At 46.5% G+C, this 20,430-nt stretch overlaps 9 protein-coding genes across 9 annotated transcripts; 5 read left to right on the top strand and 4 right to left on the bottom strand.

Moving 5' to 3' along the window:
• Nucleotides 1-529: 529 nt before the first annotated feature.
• Nucleotides 530-1,795, top strand: N7495_003172 (uncharacterized protein; the record flags this gene model as incomplete). Its single annotated transcript, XM_057205841.1, has 1 exon — nt 530-1,795. The coding sequence occupies one exon, from the start codon at nt 530-532 to the stop codon at nt 1,793-1,795; it is 1,266 nt and encodes a 421-aa protein (XP_057066448.1).
• A 969-nt stretch (nt 1,796-2,764) lies between these two features.
• N7495_003171 (Iwr1 domain-containing protein) lies at nt 2,765-4,533 on the bottom strand (the record flags this gene model as incomplete). The annotated part of the gene is made up of 4 exons (XM_057205840.1): nt 2,765-3,012; nt 3,069-3,297; nt 3,333-4,324; nt 4,467-4,533. 4 exons carry the CDS (start codon nt 4,531-4,533, stop codon nt 2,765-2,767), a joined length of 1,536 nt encoding a protein of 511 aa, XP_057066447.1.
• Nucleotides 4,534-5,063: 530 nt separating this feature from the next.
• Nucleotides 5,064-5,285, top strand: N7495_003170 (uncharacterized protein; the record flags this gene model as incomplete). The annotated part of the gene is made up of 1 exon (XM_057205839.1): nt 5,064-5,285. One exon carries the CDS (start codon nt 5,064-5,066, stop codon nt 5,283-5,285), a length of 222 nt encoding a protein of 73 aa, XP_057066446.1.
• A 1,576-nt stretch (nt 5,286-6,861) lies between these two features.
• On the bottom strand, nt 6,862-8,405 carry N7495_003169 (uncharacterized protein; the record flags this gene model as incomplete). The annotated part of the gene is made up of 2 exons (XM_057205838.1): nt 6,862-8,202; nt 8,259-8,405. The coding sequence occupies 2 exons, from the start codon at nt 8,403-8,405 to the stop codon at nt 6,862-6,864; spliced, it is 1,488 nt and encodes a 495-aa protein (XP_057066445.1).
• A 774-nt stretch (nt 8,406-9,179) lies between these two features.
• N7495_003168 (uncharacterized protein) lies at nt 9,180-10,106 on the top strand (the record flags this gene model as incomplete). The annotated part of the gene is made up of 1 exon (XM_057205837.1): nt 9,180-10,106. One exon carries the CDS (start codon nt 9,180-9,182, stop codon nt 10,104-10,106), a length of 927 nt encoding a protein of 308 aa, XP_057066444.1.
• A 272-nt stretch (nt 10,107-10,378) lies between these two features.
• Nucleotides 10,379-11,133, bottom strand: N7495_003167 (uncharacterized protein; the record flags this gene model as incomplete). Its single annotated transcript, XM_057205836.1, has 3 exons — nt 10,379-10,743; nt 10,795-10,955; nt 11,117-11,133. The coding sequence occupies 3 exons, from the start codon at nt 11,131-11,133 to the stop codon at nt 10,379-10,381; spliced, it is 543 nt and encodes a 180-aa protein (XP_057066443.1).
• A 739-nt stretch (nt 11,134-11,872) lies between these two features.
• On the top strand, nt 11,873-12,221 carry N7495_003166 (uncharacterized protein; the record flags this gene model as incomplete). The annotated part of the gene is made up of 2 exons (XM_057205835.1): nt 11,873-11,937; nt 12,008-12,221. The coding sequence occupies 2 exons, from the start codon at nt 11,873-11,875 to the stop codon at nt 12,219-12,221; spliced, it is 279 nt and encodes a 92-aa protein (XP_057066442.1).
• Nucleotides 12,222-13,571: 1,350 nt separating this feature from the next.
• Nucleotides 13,572-15,819, top strand: N7495_003165 (putative phenol 2-monooxygenase; the record flags this gene model as incomplete). The annotated part of the gene is made up of 5 exons (XM_057205834.1): nt 13,572-13,621; nt 13,684-13,897; nt 13,958-14,451; nt 14,506-14,540; nt 14,591-15,819. The coding sequence occupies 5 exons, from the start codon at nt 13,572-13,574 to the stop codon at nt 15,817-15,819; spliced, it is 2,022 nt and encodes a 673-aa protein (XP_057066441.1).
• Nucleotides 15,820-16,275: 456 nt separating this feature from the next.
• N7495_003164 (uncharacterized protein) lies at nt 16,276-17,689 on the bottom strand (the record flags this gene model as incomplete). Its single annotated transcript, XM_057205833.1, has 2 exons — nt 16,276-17,583; nt 17,630-17,689. 2 exons carry the CDS (start codon nt 17,687-17,689, stop codon nt 16,276-16,278), a joined length of 1,368 nt encoding a protein of 455 aa, XP_057066440.1.
• Nucleotides 17,690-20,430: the final 2,741 nt, after the last annotated feature.

The raw sequence follows: 20,430 nt of genomic DNA, 5'->3' as shown, positions 1-20,430 counted from the left end.
TGTGGAGACGATCGGCCAAAACTCCCCGATCACATGTACTTGGATTTGATAGTCATTTTCCGAGCTATGAATAACTAGCATGGAAGTTGAACTGATCGAGATGCAATTAACTCAATATGAAAATTGTTGAAGTTGTCAACTCAAGATAATTGTCGAAATATGTACATGTTTGCACTGTTTGCCTTAGATCTGGTGTATTCAATCTTATATCCTTCTACATAGCTCTGAACAAAAGCTAATCATCTTCGCGTAAACCGTACTCTGTATTAGAAAGAATGGCGAAGGAGCTATACTGACATTTGCTCGGACCAGGTTATGGATGTTACCTACTAAAAAGCATTAATAGAGATTTTGTAGCAGAGCAGCCTAAAAGGAGGGTGATTAGCTTTTTAAAGCCGTTGGTCCTTTTGTAGTTGAAGTGTTTTGTTATCAGCGGGCAAGTTTATGCTGAGATAAGCTTTCAACTTTATCTTAGTTATCCTCCACAATAAATGCCTTTTCATCCTTTATACTATTTAATATAGCAGCTATGATATACAGACGGATCCTAAGGAATCCAATCTGGAACATCTACCCAAAATCCCAGTTGCGGAACACATCATCCACTGCAAACCCCACACCGACCGAATCCCTCTCAAATAAGCACATTCCTTCGAGACTCGACGCACTCCGATCTGCGAAACCCTTTTCAGAATTCCTCACCGATAATTTTAATCGCCAACATGACTACCTTCGCATAAGCGTCACGGAGCGGTGCAACCTCCGATGCGTATACTGCATGCCCGAAGACGGGATAGAGCTTTCGCCTCCAGCACGACTATTGACCTCACCGGAAATCGTCTATCTCTCATCCCTATTCGTGGCTCAGGGCGTAACGAAAATCCGCTTGACGGGCGGGGAACCGACTGTTCGGAAGGACATCGTACCTCTAATGCAAGACCTCGGCAAGCTGCGTCAGAACGGTCTGCGAGAGCTATGTCTGACCACGAACGGGATTTCCCTGCATCGTAAGCTAGATGCAATGGCAGAAGCGGGTTTAACGGGTGTCAATCTTAGTCTCGACACCCTAGACCCATTCCAATTCCAGATAATGACACGGCGCAACGGATTCGAAGCGGTGATGAAGAGCATCAACCGCGTTCTTGACATGAACAAAGTAGGAGCGAACATCAAGCTGAAAATCAACTGTGTCATCATGCGCGGTATGAATGACCGTGAGATCGTGCCTTTCGTCGAGCTGGGCCGGGAAAAAGCTATCGAGGTCCGATTCATCGAGTATATGCCTTTCGACGGCAACAAGTGGAATCAGGGCAAGATGTTCTCGTACAAGGAAATGCTGTCGACTATACGAGAAAAATACCCGACGCTGGAAAAGGTCGTCGATCACAAGAGCGATACTAGCAAAACATATCACGTACCTGGATTTGTCGGCCGCGTTGGCTTCATCACTAGCATGACGCATAATTTCTGTGGTACATGCAATCGGCTGCGTATAACTAGTGATGGGAACCTGAAGGTCTGTCTTTTCGGTAATACGGAGGTATCACTTCGCGATGTCATCCGGCGGGGAAACGGTGGAAATCCCATCGATAAGCAGGCAATGAGGGAGCTGCGGTTGCTGGAGACTGTCGAAAGTGCTGCCAGGTTAAGTGACGAGGGCCGATTGGTTAGCGAGCGAGAATGCGCCATCCTTGATATAATTGGAGCTGCTGTGAAGCGCAAGAAGGAGAAACATGCTGGAATGGGGCAGCTAGAAAATATGAAGAACCGGCCCATGATTCTTATCGGCGGGTAGATGCATAGCCATGCATCAAATATCTTACTTGACAAATGACTGGAATGATTTATGACATCTTTGGATATCCGGGGTTGGATGTCCCATCAGCAGCAACGATTCAGGAGGTACACTAAACAAATGCCGATTTCGACAGGCAAGTGAAAGACCTTCTGCAACAACTACAGCTGTATGGAAGTAATGTCCTACCGGGCGAAGATAGTTCCAAAAACATGTAAATATTCTGCGGAATAGCCTGATATCCACGACTCTTTTGATGAAATGGAAACCCTATGAACAAGGAATCAAGACATGCGTATTAAGACTCTTATTGTTTCCAACTAGCTTACTTATTTTGTTATTTACATGTCTCTGATATAATAAACGTCCTACAAGATACCTGGGATTGGCATTTCTCTACAGTGGAAGCCTAGGTTTACAATCGCATGAGTTTGTCATTAACATTTGAGCTCACCTCGATCTATTTCTCCGAGTGATAAGTCAAGCACTGCGCGTGCGCTTTTGCAATTAGAGCAATTCGTGCATTTCAGATCACAATAAACCCTGCAGCGCCCAGTTCCTGGCTAGTGCCTAGTTGATTCATTCATCATCTTCATGATCGTTCTTTTGGCAACTAATCGCCATAAGCAAGCTTCGAGCTTCGTTTTTGAAGGTAATGCCGCTCAAGATCAATAGCGAGAGATCGAAGGGTAAAGCAGATTATTATACGAGCATAATATAGAGTTGAGAGTGATAGCCAGGCTAATATTATGCGCAAAGGGAGAGCCCTGAGAACAAAGAGGTAGCTCAAATTGCTAGATTTACTTTGAGATTCTAAGCTACAATACCGCACTTATGTTTTTTAGGTATCTCAATTCCAAGATTATTTAGCCTTTTTATCTAGACTGCACTCTCAAGTAATGCCGGCCGATAGTCGTGGATTAAAAATGAATAAACAAGTTACTTCTGTAAAGAACCTTGCCCTCAAGATTAGGGGCTCTCGACATTGGAGTCATAATCAGGATCTTCTCGCCAGCCTGAAAATTGAACGCCATCATCATAATCGTCACATGCGAAATCATATTCCTCTTCGCAATCGTACTCCTCACGCAGAGGGTTTGAACGGCCTTGAAGACCCCTATTGTAGTGATTTCTCCATTCCTTTGCAGTCGAGTCCTCGGTCCACTCGTCGTCCTCAGACGACTCATCAGGGTAGTCGTTTGCCGGGTTGTCCTCGGCTGTGAATAGGTTGTTAAGGATACCATATAACTCAGGATAGAAGAAATGAACTTACCGTTTGAGTCTGCATCCTCACTGTCCCATTTTTCGTCCTCGTCTTCTTCGGCGAAATCGTCCCAGAGCTCTTGGTCTTCGGGTGTGATCATAATGACACCGACACCGGAGTCAACTGCCTTGCTCGTTTGGTCTGGAACTTCTGCCAGTGGGTTCTTAAGCCCATCGCCCTCTGTCATTGGTCGTCGGATGTACACGTCGTAGACCCAGTCGTCCTCGCATTCCATTGGCTGCGACTCAGCAGAGTCGACTTTGGGGGGACAACCCTTGGTTTTGTTGGTGGGTGTGGCTTGAATTTGTGTTGCTTCTGCTTCGAAGCAAAGTACTTGGGGGCTTGAGGTGATGCAACCTGTCGGAGAGGGCTCAATGCGGCTTTGTCCCGTTGCTCAATATCGAGCGCAACTTGCTCGAACTCCTCTGCAAGACGATCTGCATGTTCATCCCAGGTAGTGTTCTTCGCACGCGCTGTCTTTTCAAAGGTTGACGCAATATTAGTCTTTGCAGCAGACACAGTGCGTTGCTGCTCCTGCCTCCATTTAAGTTCTGCCTGGTTGACAACAGGTCGCTTCCTGAGCGAGCCCTGCAGGACCGACTCCACCGTAGCATTGACAGAATTGAGAGAATTTAGAGCTTCCTTAGCGGTTGCATCTTCATCCACTTGCTGATTCAAGTATGCAGTCATCGGTGCGTTTCGCGAGTTTGATCTGCGCTCCTGTTCTACAAGAACAGCGATTCCAGAGCCGGTATTTTGAGCCTTATTTTTCTGAATGCCCCCAGATGGACCTCGTAGCGACCCCAGCGAGTTTGCGCCGGTGGAAGGGGTAATTCTAAAGCGGCGCACAACAGACCCTCCGGGAATATTAGGCTGAGCATCGGCTGTATTAAACTCAATTCCCGAAGAGTTATCAATTTTTGGAACAACATGATCAGGGGTGGAGTTCAAAGCGTTCTTCCGTTTTTCAGCAGCCTCATTCCGGGCATTTAAAATGCGCTGAGCATCACGAAATTCGTCCCCAGGGGCAGTTGCCCGAACTATTGGTACACCACTCGCCTTGAAAGCGCGTGATGCCCGGGGATTGGGAATGTTCAAGCTGCTGACAGATCTAGGGGTACGCAGTACTCTCTGAGTGTTCTGGGGACCAGCTTCTTCTTTGGGGGCACCATCCGTGGGAGTATCCGCGGGAAGACGCTGGAAGTAATAATCGGTAAACCGACGGGTAATCAGACGCTTCGTCAGAGGTTGGGCTTCATCTATGTCTATTTTATTTGTCAGTAACTAATCAATGTGTAAAGAGTCCAGCAAATCATCAGGAAATCAAACAGTAAATGTAAAGAAAGAGATTGTGGGGTAACGAGAAATTGTGAGTGGTAAGAAGCAATAAAATTGGAAAGGTCATACATAGTTTGTCAACAGGGTCTTCATCGCGGCGTCGCTTGATGCTGAGCTTTTCGGGAGGGAGCGACATTGCGAAGATAATGAGTGAATTGAGAGAAGTGACGAGGAAAGAAAGAGTTGGAGTAGCTCTGCTCCATCAACAAAGTTTCCCTTGCGCTAATCCCAATTAATTCTAGTGCGGGTGATAAGGCGCGTCATCACGTGACCTTGAAATCGAGCTATCTATCATTACAGTCGCGTCGTTTCTTCTGAACAGTAACAACCTACCGTCACACTCCTTTCCACACCTCCTCCGAATCTTCATGATGGCCATATTGAAAGATTGTCCTGGACTTGAGATTACCCAATATCCTCGTTGAATCCAGAATTTGTTTATGTATCAACCGAGCTCAATATTACGCCTCTCGCGAACGTGATACCCGGTCTTGTGCCTTTTCAAAGTCACATGTACAGCCCATATCCTCTTTAGATCTGACTGTCACCTGCTGCTGCAAGGCATTAAAGCGGACCAGTTGGATTTTAATACCCTAAGCCCTTCGCGCGTCAGTCCTTCGGGAGCAGCCTCGGAGGAAAAGCCCGCCAGATTTACGACTAGAGGGTATGCCTGTGATGGGCAGAAATCTCGAAAATGATCTGAAGTTTCCAGAGCCGCACGGCATCAAAGACAGTGATAACTATGCTGCGTCCCTATGGACTACGCGTCAGTTTCCTTATGCTGGACGCGAGCTGGGTCAATGGATGGTCGACCTATGTTACGAATATGAGGATACCAAAAAGAGAAAGCAGGTGGAGCTTATCGGGCGCCTGAGTATTCAGTACTAGTGGTTGTCTTTAGGATATCAACGACAGTCCTTGACTCACTGCAACGTTCCGGTATTGAATAGCCTAGGGCATCGACGAGTTTTGAAGTGATACGGCGCCTAGAACATAGCTTTCTCCATCACGCACAACCATAATGTTGGCAACTCAGAACGATCCACTCGTCGGAATCTGTCCGTATCTCTGAATCTGCCCAGGCAGGTTTTCTGGATCGGATAGTCGCGAGGTCGTTTTGTTTTGTCACCTCATGGTTCCTTGACGCCGCAACTTTTCTGGAATCTCTGGTCAAGTCATGCTTCAAGGCTCTGGATTGCTATCACGTTCCGGCCGGCAATGCTTTATTTCAATTCTCTTCTTTGTTATTCCATCTTGTTCGTTGCAAGTTTTGGTTCGGTCAGACTTCCTGTATTTGCTTCCCCGACGGAGATACCTGGATATCTAGCTCCTGCTTTCTACCTCTTTGGCCTCATCATTCCTAGTTTGCAAATAACTTGGCGACCTCGGGCTACAGCACCAGCTACCAGCCCGACTTTCTTCAGAAATATCCAGACCGCCTCTGTCAACCATCTCTTTACAAGTTCATCTTGTAAATCGATCGATGGGCTCTGACGACACCAATGGTATTCATACCATTCCTCTCTGGAGATGAAAGCGATTTTTATGGACGTTCTTTGTTCGCTTTACCATGCCCTTCCCTCGTGGAAGAGGAAACAAAAACCTATCCCAGAGGACAATGTACCACACACCCAAGACTGGGTCCACGCTCTTGACTGGACGCTTTTATTGCTTTTATTTGACCTAGACAGATGAAGGAGACTGAAGATATTGGGTGCCATCAATCACACAGCACTATGGTCCGCTCATCGGCGATTCATTTGGAGATGTCGGGAGAATGGATGTTCTTGTTCTGGTTCATTTACTGTCGTCCTGATCTTACGCATTCGTCTGTTCATCTATCTTCTTGTTTTCGAATAACCCAACTGTTGTGGTTTGGGTGTATAGTTCTCTCCATCCTTGATTGCTTTCATTCACGGACTTCACTGTCTAGCCAGTCTTGTCCTTGGTAGCTGGTGATACTCATTTATCCTCCAGGGTGTAGTGTGGGACCTCTCTCGAGTGAGGATCAAAGCTTTGGCTTGTCTGCGCCACTTCCCTGCTGGTATATGCTATGATCAGTCAAGCCTCGGCAAGGTTGGACCAGGGTGGGTCGAAATTGACAAGTGAGAACAACTGACACCTCTGCCGTAAGCAGCGGTTGGGCAATGCTCGAAACTGAAGATTCTGGGTTGGCGAAAGATATTGGTCATGGTGACGGTTATGAACCCCTTTTTTCTTATAAGTGCTCCCCTTAATGCCCTGTGTGAAGCATATGCTAACTACTTTCCAGTTCCGACTGGCTTGCGCTCACTAGCTATGGCTTCTCGATAAGTCATGATTGACACTTCATAACTATTTAATTATCACATTCAATTATCATACCCATCATCAAGATTTACCATTTCGTTCTCGTCACTTTTTGTACTATTTGTGTCATGGATTTTATATTGTACAGCATTTATATCCGAGGTCTAAATGAGGATCACTTCTCAGAAGTCAATATCACTCGACAACCGGGAATGTCCAACTTGGTAGTAGACTTGACAGCCCCCTCTAACTGTAAAGGCTGCGAATAGGTGATTGCCTTTTCAGACAATGCACCAAAAGCATCTTCCACCGTAACAAGATGCTTATCTTGCCCCAAGTCTTCAACAACAGCTTTCTCAGCATCAGCCACGATTCCGAAAGTGAAAGTGGCTTCTTTCATCAAAACTGGTTCTTCAGACGATGGAACGGGCTCCACAGCAACAAAAAACTGAATGAGATCCCCAACTGTCGCGATCTGCGACAAATGCGAAAGATCATCTCCAATCATGAGATTTTCAAAAGCGACTGTTTTTTCCACGTAGGTTGCGTCGGACTCAAAAACTTTATCTAGTGTAGCGGGTACATCATCGCCCATGAAATCAGGGAAGCTCGCTTCTGGATCTAATGAAAGAAGACCCAGCTTCTTCCCCCACCCACCACCACCGCTCATCACACGGTGCAGCTTACCACCCTGTTTGAGCGAGTGAATCAGCCGATCATGCGATGAACCATCAACGAGCTCGATCTTAGGCTTCTCAACCAAAGCCCAGATCGAAACCCTCCGATCAGTGATTTTATGTTCGGTGATATAGCGCGGCAATTCCTTCTCCAATTCCGTCGACGCAGGCATTGCTTCTGTGGAGGATAAGTCTGTAGATTTAGCTACCTGCCGTATAATATTACCCATACTGGCCAGAACCCTCCGTCGTGGAGTTACGACGTCTAGCGGGAGAGTCAGGCCAGCACGGATATTCTTTCCCGTAGAAGAAACGGCGCAAGCTGCCAAGTCTAGTGACTTGTCGAGTCTATACGTAGAATTGGCATCCGCAGTCCAGCGCATGCCGAGAAAGGTTCTCTCCTTCCCGTTCAAGAAGACTGTTTGCGCAAGTCGCAAGCCGATCTCGTGGGGTGTTTGGCCAGTTACTTCATTGTGGATGGATACTGTCAGGCTCGGTTCCTCCCCCGCGGACTGGCCGATACGACGGGGTGGTGTAGCTTTCCATTGTACGCCTGCGTCTTGCACGACTAGGAGTGACAGACCCTCGTACTCTAGCGCGTCAGAAACGGGCGACTCGGTCGTAGCGCCAGGGATTTTATCGACAACAGCTGCAGCTGCGTAGACTGTTCGAGGCCCTGGGTGATTCCGATACAATTCGGCAAGCAGATCGCTCAGGAACGGGGACGAAGGATCGAGCCAATGGGCCAGGCGCGGTGTAACAAGGAGAAGCGGGAAGGAGGATTGATTCAAGGAGTCGGTTGAGGTCTGATTCAGTGATGACAGGACATCTTGGTGGGTCTTTGCGGTGTTAGCAGGTGTGTGACTTGGGCTTATTCATGAAGACGAATGCTTACAATAGCTTCGGGCGACTTCGTGAGCCATGTGTAGGCGAGTGGCGGTCTGGTATACGCTGCAGCATGACTAGAGCGGCAGCTGGTAGCTTTAACAACTCCAGCTCCAGATTTGAGAGGTATCCGTTTGGGGATAAGCCTAGTCGTCATTATACTATGCGCGTGGAACGGCCATTCAAAGGCCGCGGAATTGAGCTTCGAGATGGTTGTATTGCCGGGTTTATAATACGAGATTGCACGGCAGGAATGTGTACTGTATTACCAATCTCTACCGCCTTTTCTAGATATCAAATTCTTTCTCCAAAGCCGTTGGCAGCTATACAGCATTACCCAATGTCGTCCAATATTATCCCACTTGGGCAAGATGCCCAGATGGTTTATTCAAATTCAATGTTCTTGAATCTGTAGGGATGGTAACGGATACAAATCCGTCAATCCGTTAACTAACTTACCATCTCGATCAGGACAAGGACCAGGACCTTGATAGCCAATAGGAGCAATCATACTACAAGAAGACGATTGCCAAATACCTCTTTTTGTATATATATTCCGGTTTTTACAGTAGAGTGTCAGAGCTTCCAAGGCCCAAGGTTTTGTATCCTACTGCCCATCGCAGGCATCCGTGGATGGATCCCTCTCCAGTAGTGTCACAACAGCTTCAATAGATGTTACTTCCGAGGTCGTATCCACGGAGCCAACTTGGAATCTAATCGCGCAGGCAGGACAAACAGTCCCATCAAAAGCCTACGTACTGCCACTTCTTGGCGTTACCCACTGGATAGAACTGAGCACGTGTCTGAGCATTACATAAGCTCCCTGATCTGCTCACTAACTAACTAATCCCGGGGTAAATAGTGGGGCTTGATCGATCAGTTGATCTGTAAACAAAACATCTGCTTTCTTCAACCCTTTCTTCCTCGAACCATGCAATCACTTGAAAAATCTCACGCCCCTGAAGGCATCGGCTCTAAAGCCTTGGACGCTGAAGTCTTTACTTCAAAAGACAATCGTGCAGTCAGCGAGGCAGCCCCGGCCGATCCTGAAATCTCTTTAATCAAGGTTGTTTCCGCCAACCAATTTGCCACGATCATTCCGGACAGCGGCCTACCAAACTACCAAAATCCGTTCGTCAGGTTGACTGGCGTGACACCAAAGCTTGGGAACGTGTTGTTGAATCTCTTTGAAAGCCGGAGCTATCCTGCTCGTATCACCTTCCGTGGAAAGAATGGTATCATCGAGCTGAAAATGCCTACCACTTTTCACGGAGGTGTTATCGAATGGATCATCGAGCAAACCTTCAAATGGAGACTCAGTAGCCAACTCACCGATGCTGAAAGCCAGGACCTCTGCCGGGGCGGAAACCCCACAATCACAATGACCCATGGAAATTACACTGACGATAGGAAAGTGCCAGATTTCACTATGCAGCCACGCGCCCAGCTCCCCGATATTATTCCAACAGTTTCGATGGAGGTTGGGTGGGCACAGTCATACGCAAGTCTCCAGGATAATGCTGTGCTGCTTCTGGAAGGCGGCGGACCGATCGCTCAGCGATGTATCCTAGTGCATTTCACAAAAGGCCGTAATATGGTCCAGTGCGAACTGGAGATGTGGGGCAAAAATGGCGCTGGCCGTGCTCTCTGCATCGACACATGGGACATTTTTCCAGCGCCAGCCCCCAACACTCCCCAAGCAGCGAAGCCAGATCCTTTCCTCCTTCGCAGCGAGATATTTGGACAGTATGTTCATCCGGGGCAAAACCCGACCGATCAGCTTCCATTGAACTTGGACCGACTGCGCATTATATCAACTGCGTATATTCTTGCCCAGGGACTCGTACCACGGAGTTGAGACTCCGTTGGGTTTATACGTTAGGGTTTGCTCTATTTCTTTTCTTTGTATTGATACCCCATGAGTTTATGATTTGTGTGGAGTGTCTGGAAGCTTTGGCTTCTCACCCATGAAACAGCATTTATCTTTCGGTTTTTATTGTTGACGAATACAGAACTTAGCTTGCTACACTGCTTGCATAATCCTTCCTGACCTTAGGATCAGAATCTTGGCCGATCCATTCCGCAACTAGGGCCTAAGCCTCCCCCTGAATTGATCACTCCTAGAGACACCTACCATGTCTTGAGAACCGGGTCATCATAGCCAAAGGCTCCAGTTTCATAGGCAATTAACCACTGCAGGCTTATTTTTCCGTCTCGAATAAAGGGAACGTTAAATTGTTTGCGCTCAGCCAATTTTACTCGGGTCAAATGGTCGACCTCTTCAGGAGTCGTCTCATATGTTCCTGCTTTGCCGGCTTCGAGGATCGCTTTGGGATTCTCATTAAGTTCAATCTCTGTCCCCCGATTACCCTTGAACGTTTGCGACCAGTTACGGAAGTCTAGGAGGCCGAATCCGTTGGGCTGTAAAGTTGGGTTTTGAAATGCTTGAGGAACAAGGGGCTTCAGTCCCTGCACTTGCCTTTGTAGATGACTGACTGAACGTTTAAGAGCCTTGATAGTGGCTACCTCTGGTTTAACCGTTCAACCGACGCCTGCAAACTCTGTGATTGTGGTGCGCAGTCGGTCACTCTCCTCATTTGCTTCACCGATTGTTCCTTGCAGTTGGCTAACTGTGGCCCGAAGTTTTTTGCTTCCTTCTTGTAGGGCCTGAATTTCATTTGCCTTTCGTGCCCGCAAGCTGTTGATTCTAGCTCGAAGATTGTAGTCGCTTTTGCTTTAATGCTTCGATCTCGTGAGTTAACGGCTCAATTGATGTTTGTGACTCTCTGATCGTTCCGTTGAGGTTATCAATAGTAATTTGAAGTTGTGAGTTGCTCCGCTCCAAAGACTTTATCTGAAGCTTCATACGGCTCGCCGCCGCTCATTAGATCGGGTGGGGGAATTTTAGATCCATGATGGGATCATGGGTAAGAGAAAATGCGTTCATGGGATGTGTAAAAGGGCAGAAGGAATAGAACTGAATCGCTTCATAAGATAAGATAATCGTCCGAACAATAATACTCAAGTGAAGGTAAGGTGAAACGTGATTCGTAGCGAGCCCAAAAGAAAACGAAATGTTTGTGCTCTTCATGTTCTATACCCTTGTCATTATCAAATCGAACTCTGCTTTATCTCAATTACTCCAATACAATGGCTTGGTTCCAAATCATCGTCTTTACTCGATTTAGAGTAAAATCCTGAAGAATTACTGCATTAATACATAACTCTAGAAGCACCACTTAACGGTGCAGTAACTGAAACTTACCCCTCTTCACTTCAGCTTCTTCACTTCACAAGGAATCACAATATGTCGCAATACTGTTATTCAAGACCTTGATTTGAAAACTGCACCAGACTGACAAAAACATGCCTGCTCAAGCCAGTCCAAGAGACATCCATCCCCAACACTCCTATATTGACACGTTATTTATGAGGTTCTGACTGAATAGAACTTGCATCGTTAGCAAAGAAATAGACAGCATCTCTTGGTGCCAGAAATGGCGAGATCCCGCGTCTCCACGCGCCGCCCATCTACAATGAAAGCCACAGCGCTTTCGAGGTCGCGCGAGCACGACCCCCACACACGATGAGTGTTTGGCACTTATCAATTTGCCTCGCTACAAGATGAATCATTTTATACTTGGCAGCTTCACGCAGAAGTGGCTTATGCTGAAGAAGCACCTCGATTGGTATGAGCCGCTCGGTGTCGATGCCGCCTAGGTCAGCCGTCGCTTTAAGTCGTGCTCAATAAGTGGTAAGTCGCGCCGAGTATCGTAAGCTGCGCACAGGGAATCGTCAGTATCTTTCTTTCGTACTTGACTTGTCAGAAATTGTTGACGCAATGTTCCGTCGTGAGCCCATTCGCGTGAACGACGCCCGTACCGCCGTTGATAATGATCAAGGCCTAAAAGTCCCGGGAGAGCTAGCTTCCATGTGTGCTGTTACTGAAGCAGAAATGGCTACCCGGTCGTGAGAGGTCAACGAAAGGCTGGAGCGCTTTCAAAGCCTGGATGTTTCTATTCGATACTCGGTCTACTACGAATGGATGGGAGAGTATCTTTGCTAATTCAACTGAATCCTTCGCGTCGTTGTGGTTTTGCATATACTTCTACCTTCCTAAGTCTTCCTTGACGCCGCCATATCAGTCCATTCAAGTATGAAGAGTGTGTCTTTTCGCAAGTGTGTATGAGAGGGCATCATCCAGGGTGGAATACCCAGGTATGAGAATACATGTTCCTTACCCTTCTAGAATACAGTCGCGGAAATAATTTCCCATGGCCACTCACGAACGACATTTAGGCTATAGTAACTTATGTAAAGAACATGTTTAATTGATCTACTGTGAGAGTTACAGGCATATTGAATGGTAAATGTTGAGCCGCACTTGATAAGGCCTATCAAGGCATAGTTGCCGTTTGTGATGTTGGGCTGCCTTCATAGTGCAGCTGTAACAGATTCATAGATGAGACGGGCAGCAAATGTCATAGTGCCCAGGTGGTTGTATTACAGGGGCGATAGTAATATATCACACTGCAGGAATGTGTTTTGTATCACCAATTTTCTCCTCACTATAAGTAGGCTAAACCAATAAGCAGTTAATAGTTGTACTACATTAAACCTCAGCTTTTGACTCAGCTGCTTGAAGTGCTTCATCCCTCGAGTAACATGTAACCTTTCTCATCTGCACAGTACAGATGGATATTCCCGGCTTGATCGTGAGATGTTCAGTCTCGGAGCCTTGCCTGAGAAGACATCTCGAGATGAAAGCATATTTACATACTTTCTTCCAATGAATGGCCCTAGATGGAGTCGTCGCACTATTCATACCAAGCTTCCTATGTTTATCAATCAACCCTGCATTAGTTCAGCCATGCATTCTATGTTCCGGTGTAAAGGACAGTCTTGATAGATATTGGGAACGTCAACTTCCAAGGTTTCAAATAATAGTTTGAAGTATATATCAAGGTACACAAGTATTCATGACTTCTTTAGCCCTTGAAAGTAGATATATACACAGGTCTCAAATACTCTAGGTAGCCCCCAGCAAGACCATGGATGATCCAAGAGGCCACTGCCGCCCAGCAGCGACCTCGTAACGTAGTAGTCAGCATGGATGCAGAGCGCGATAACATTCAAAAAACCCGATATAGGCCCAGCCGCAGCAGAAATCCGTCCGGCCAAAGCTCCAGAGCTCCATAAGCCCAAAGATAGTTATAAAGAGCAGCTGTTTCTTACCTCGGCATCCCAACCTAAGAAATACTCCTGCTACATTGACAAGTACCTAATCTCAGTCAGCAAAACTGATTACATTGCACCATATAGGATGATGGGTGGCGACCAGAGCTCGAGTACTTTGGACTCAAAGACAGATGTGTAAGCGCAAATTATTAGCTTCGCAACCTTGATTTTACAGTCTCGTCTAATAGCTCTTTCAGTCTTATCATCGGTGCTGGGCCTTCGGGCCTTATGGCCGCGTACTGGATGGCCCGGTATGGAGTGAACGCCCGGATAATTGACAAGCGAAGCACAAAAGTCTTCACAGGCCACGCGGACGGACTACGAATGCGAACGCTAGAGCTGTTTGATAGCATGGGTATTCAGCACCGGGTGATGCAGGAGGGGTATTCAGCTGTCGAGGCGAACTTCTGGGTTCGTCAACACTAATCCTGCACGAGTGAGTGGCGAAAACTGACAAATTGTGATACACAGGCTCCAGATGAGAATGGACTGTTGACTCGTCAGAAATCAACCACGCCACAGCCAAGCAGTCGGTCTCCGTTCCACCATATGCTCCTGTCACAGGGCAGGATTGAGCGGTTTATTATTGATAGTATTAGCCAACACTCTGATATCAAGGTTGAGCGGGGTGTGATTGCTGAGTCTTTGGAATTTGATGAGAAGTTGCTTGGTTGTCGGGATGAATACCCGATTACTGTTTGCTTAAGGACTCCTAGCAACGATGACACGAGTAACGGTATTGGTGCTAATGGTGGCGGTGCTAATGGTAGCACGTCTGTGATGAATGAGCTTGAGCATAGTGCGATGTTTGCGGATGATTCCAAGGAATCTGAGAGGCAATATCAGCGTGAGGTAAAGACTGAGAGGATTAAGGCGAAATACATAATTGGCTGTGATGGTGCGCACAGCTGGACGAGGAAGCAGTTGGAGATTCCGTTCGAAGGATCGAGCACAGATCATATATGGTCAGTTTTGATTAGCTGCTCACTTTGACTATGTTCTGATTTTAACTTTAATAGGGGTGTTATCGACATAATTCCCATAACCAACTTTCGTGAGGCAAAATCCGGTATACACCCGAACGCTCTACTAATGTAGACACAGCTGATATCCGCCGAGTATGCGTGGTGACGAACACATTCGGTACGATTCTGGTAATTCCCCGAGAGAGAAACCTAGTCCGTCTCTATGTGCCAGTGCAAGTGATCGACACAGCGACAGAGGGCCGATTCGACAGATCAACTGTAACACCTGACCTAATCAAAGCGCGAGTGCAAGAGATTCTATCCTCCTACACATTCGACTACTCGATCTGCGAATGGTGGACGGCGTATCAGGTCGGCCAGCGAATGGCACCGACCTTCGCTAAGGGCGATCGAATGTTCTTAGCCGGAGATGCAGTACACACGCACTCGCCCAAGATGGGGCTGGGCATGAACGTGAGCATGCAGGATGCATTCAACATAGGGTGGAAAGTAGCTCTAGTGGTGACTGGGGCTGCAAACCCCTCTATTCTGGCCACGTACGACACAGAGCGCCACCGACTTGCGGCTATGCTGCTTGATTTCGACCGGCATTGGTCAGTGCATTTCGAAAGTGACAGAGTGGCTGAAGTTAATGCAAAAAAAGCGGAGACAATGGTGAAGATTGCGGAGGATTTCGCGGAGTTTTCGGATGGCTTTAAGGCGTTTTATAGTGCTAGCGAGTTGGTTTGGAGGACTAGTCTTGAGGGATCTAGTGCTGCGCCGAATCTCATCCCTGGTGAACGATTCATAGCGGCTAAACTGCGCAATCAAGCTGATGGTACGCCGCAGTGGACAACGCGGATATTTGAGAGTGACGGACGATTCAGACTTGTCATCATGGCTGGTGATGTGCGTGATGAAATGCAGAAACAGCGTGTTGCGTTCCTCTCGCACTATCTGTCTGGCCAGAATAACTCTAAGTTCTCCTTTTTGAAGCGGTATACGCCTGTTGCTCGATTTGAAAGCGCTATTGATATTGTCACTATCCACAGTGCGCCATGGGGAAAGGCAGAGTTCTTTGACTTTCCGGAGGTACTACGTCCGTTTGACCCACGGACTGGGTGGGATTATTCTAAGATCTGGACTGATGATCTCTGTATGTGGGATCTGGAGTGTGATGGGAAAGGGTATGAGCAGTGGGGTGTTGATCGATCACGTGGTGTTATGGTGATCGTGCGTCCGGATCAGTATATTGGGTGGGTAGGCGAGTTGGAGGAGGTTTATGAGATGACTCGTTATTTGGATGGAGTTTTGGTGAAAAGGTCAAATTATTTGATAGTTGAAGATTTTGAGACCTTGACAGATTGAATAGCAACGCCCTTGATCACCACACAGAATACTACTTAACTTTCTCAGATTGAGCTGAGCACATCTTGTAGATGTTTTGTACTCCGACAGAATAGGATATTTTTGAACTAGTGAATGGACGTAGCAGGAAAAAAGTCTTTTCGGTATATCGCATACTAATGCCCATGTAGGAAAGAACCATAACGCTATGTTTTTTTCCAATAAAAAGCGAGAATAAAAACATGAGATACTCAGGTTAAGAAGAGCCTGCAATTCGCAAGTGAAAAATCCGACAGGACAAATGAGTTTGGACACGAATAATAATCAACGACGCGATCAGAGACCCACGCTATATAGGGAGAATGCAAGGGTAATAATGATAATAATGAAGGGGAATCTAAACGCTAAGTATGTAATCGCAGCCTGGATGTGAAGTAAAATCAATGAGGGAAGTCAATGCCGAGGTAGATGCACTGCTCAGGCAGCTGTGAACATAAGTCGCAAAAGACTTGGGCCCTTTTTCTTCTCCTTGGGTCTGTCCCTTGGTCGTCTTTCTTTCTCAGTGACATGAGTGTCTGTCTTTGATCGGCTCGAGGCTCGACTGGGTGCTTCACTGGGTGCTCTACTATGAGATCTACCGCGAGATCTGGTGGTATCCCTGTGAGACTTTGTCGGAGCCTCAGATGGAGCCTTTGACTTGCTGAAAAATCTAGAGCCCTTGGTTGACGGAGCCTTAGTCGACGGGGCATGGGAGTTTCCGTGAGCCCTCGAGCGACGAGAACGACGAGAAGACGCAACCGAGTCGTCATCAAACTTGAATCTAGGATCCCTCTCCAAGCGAGCAGTGGTAACATCGATTCCAGACAAGGCAGCAGCCCTCTCCGTGATGAATTCACCTTCGACAGATGTGCCGATGCTGTTAGCTTCAATGTCCGCGACACCCCGTCTCCACATCTCGACGCGACTCAGAGAACCCGAGCCCACGTTGAGCTCCATTAGTTCTTCCATATCTGAGGGTTCGAATTGACGGGCTTGTATTTCGGGGGCATCTCCACTATCACCCTTGATCTTCTTGATAATCTTGTATCCACCGAACATGACGACCGTAGCCCCGATCCCGACACCAGCAGCGATAAGGAACTGGGGACTAGAGAGCAAAGCAAAGATGGCCGGAGCAGCCGTCTTGAACGACATCAAAGCACTTGGCGCCATTTTACTAGCAATTTTACTAATCTCCGCAAGAGTGAGAGCGACAGCGGCCATGGCTTCAGGGTTTTTCTGCAAATGTGCAATAGTCGCAGTAGCACCATGCTGAACGCATTTCGCCTCTTGCAGCAGCCACTGAGCGCGGCCGACGAGGCCATCAAGTTGTTTTTGATTATCGCCATTTTCTTCGTATTTCAATAAGGCATCTGGATGAGCTTCCCCGTACGCGAGGTCCATATCAATATGAGCGTCAGACTGCGAGTGCGTCGGTTTCGGGCGAACAGCCACTTCCCGCTGTGTATGACGACGATGAACCTCGGAACCTCCATGAGATCTGGAACGAGAGATGGTTGACTGTGCATCATCTCCGCGCAGACGACGGGTTGATTGATGTCGGGATACCGCGCCGTGACTTCGACGGGATCCTGCTACGGAATGCGCATCGTCGATCTGTAGTGTGGCTGGACCCCTGAGGGCTTGCTGCTCAGCAATCTTGGCATTGCGCTCTGTATTGAGCTGTGATTTGCGCTCGCGGTAGGCAGCTTTAGCTTCACTGAAAACGCCGAATAAATGTTTACTCTGCAGACTGTTAGTAGTTGATGATGGAGCTAGGATCAGTGCTTACTGTGCTGACGACTTTTCCTGATTTGTCAAATACGGCGATCGTATGGCCAAGACCCGCCATCTTGTTCAGTCAAATTCTCGCTCATAGAAGTGTAAAATGTAGAGGAGCGGTGTAGATGTATATCAAACAAAACAAGGGAATCGTGACAACCTCGATTAAAGAATAATAAAGGTTTGAAATAGAGGTGAGGAAAGTTAGTTTGAAATTTAAAAGTCCAGAGTAGGTAATTCCCAGGTTGATTGCAGGGAGTATGAGAAGAGTTTTATGTATCGAAGTGAGGCTGGGAGGGGGGAAGTATGGCATCAGCGTGCAGGTTCAAGGCCAAAGTAGAAGTAGAAGTAGAGTAGCGAGCAGCGAACAGCAGCTGCAGGCTTATAGGGTCAAAGACAAGTCGTTGGGTAGCTGATGACCATTTATTATCGAATCAGACGCAGAAATGACTCGAAAACGGAAAAACTGAAAAGTAACCCCAATCACACCGATCACACTTGCACAGACGCACCATTTCCTGTGCGCCACGAATTATTGGGTCTTGTACTTCGTTGTGGAGACTGAGATCTACTTGTCATGGCGGCTACCCCGGTTGGAAAATAGGGAAAAGGGAAAATAGGGGCGACAAAAGACGGAAATATAGATATCCACTTGGGCAAATGATAAGTATCCGCCAGTTCCGTCTAGTAAAAGATACGATACTAATAATAATATAAAGTAATAAAAAACAAGCGGTGAAATCTATATTCCAATTGGTTTTTATCAATTGTGGCGAGTTAATCAGCCACAGTCGTGCATATTCAGCTGGTATCTGTTTGTACTTCTATGTACAGATGATAATGTGGCTTTAGACTTTGACTGCTCCTAGAGTCTAGATCCTGCCTCCTAGATCATCTGATTCAATCTCCAGGTGGCGTGGTATGCAATATATCTGTGTACTATATACTCCCAGGCCATTCTCCCGAGGTCCTATGGCCACGGGTTGATTTGCCTGTGGGGTGAGACATGGAATGACAGATCAATTTGTATGGACTCTTACAAGCTCAAAGTCAATATAGATCCTAGCTAGACCTGAACATAAGAACAGCCTTGATCCTGATATCTCGACATGAACCTACCTAGATACATATTCACCCACCGATGACTTGGATGGAAATGAAGATTCCAAATCTATACCTAAGTAAATACGTGAGGGTAAACTCTCATGACGCAATCTTGGAAGTAACTCGGCCCAATATAATGTTCTAGACATAATGATGACGGTCCATGGTCCATTACCGTGTCTTAGAAATATTCCATTGATATGATACTTACCTCTGTGTTATCTGGGTTACGGTAAGTATTGTACAAGTAGTACATTAAGTCAGAATTATGAATATACTTCGTAGAAAGAACTGTTGGAACGAGTGCTAGATCTTATCAAAGATCGACTCAGGAACGGGACAGATCGTGTTTCACTGTGGACACGTGGATACCCGATGAGTTACTATTTATTCACCGCTATTTCTAACCCTACTTTCATCACTTCTCAAGAACTTTCTAGATTCTGAGATTATAGAATATGGCTTGCAATCTACATAGTATACATGTATTATGATGAAATATATACCTAAATACATGGAGCCTCTAAACCTTCAGACCCACTGGAATGCATAATTTAAGAATGTTCTTATAAAAGTCTGAGAATCCTGCGGGCTCCGCTTCATCTCGGACTTTTTGCTGTAAGGAGTCGGAATTTTATACCCGTGGACATACTTAGACTGATACGAACTTCGGGCTTCAATAATCACTTCCTACTCGGGAGTCCGTTTATCACATCTCATCAGCGAAAGTACAAAATTACCCTAGTCAACAAGTGATTTGGCATTCACTCACCGACATGACACTTCATTTGATAGTGGAACTATAGGCTTTCCCCTTACACTATGGTGCAGTAGTTTGGATTTAGTCTGCTCTGTTGGCATTTCTTGCCCTGATGTTGTGTACGGGTGGTGTCAAGAGTATAATAGTGAGGCCATTCGGAACGACTGAACTGAAAGGATCTACTCCATATAACTAGTGAGTGATAAACTAGTTAATAACGTGTCATTCTCGTTGTCCTGAAGAAGAAAAAGAAAAAGGCGTACTAGATCAGACTATGAAATCCTTCCGTGCCCGAGTAGAGTAGATAATTGTACTCCTTTTCTCATTTACTTAGATAGGCATCCCAAGGCCTTTCTTCTTTTTTATTTTTTCCTATACTCTTCTTTGCCAAGATTCCTCCTCTCTTCTAATGGTTTCTAGTACAGAAGAAGAAAAGAACGAAACCTAATCTCTACCTAGTCAAATAGGCAAGAGACGATCTACGCTAGTTTCCTTCCCCAGAAAAAGGACCCCAAATTCTCAAATTATAGCCACAAGCTTAATGAATAGTGGTAGGATACCTATGAGGTCACAAGATTACTTATGACGCGATCTTCATTGTGCGACTCGTCTACAGAGCCACTTGGCGTAGGGCACCTGCATCCTTCCTTATATTCCATCGAATAAGGAGAAATAGAAGGACAAGGAGGCTTTTAGGCGTCTGCATTGAGCGTTTCTCCTTATCTTTCAATCGTCCCATCTTTCTATCTTTCTATCTTTCTATCTTTCTATCTTTCAATCTTTCTATATTTCTAATTTCAATACTTTTATCTCCCTAAGAACCCTTTGTATTCATGAAACTATGGCAGTTCTTCAATATCCTTCACAACCGGTAGCTCGACTGCTATGGGAGCCGAGGTTAGTGGACTGATTTCTTCTAAAGTACATCCTGCATGCGCCCGAGTGAA

The sequence above is a fragment of the Penicillium taxi genome (genome assembly GCF_028828555.1).
Source record: "Penicillium taxi strain IBT 34144 chromosome Unknown utg000002l_segment0_segment0, whole genome shotgun sequence".
In the NCBI taxonomy this organism is placed as follows: Eukaryota; Fungi; Ascomycota; class Eurotiomycetes; order Eurotiales; family Aspergillaceae; genus Penicillium; species Penicillium taxi.
Note: the sequence above shows the minus strand (reverse complement) of the source record. Positions and strands in the feature narration are given on the sequence as shown.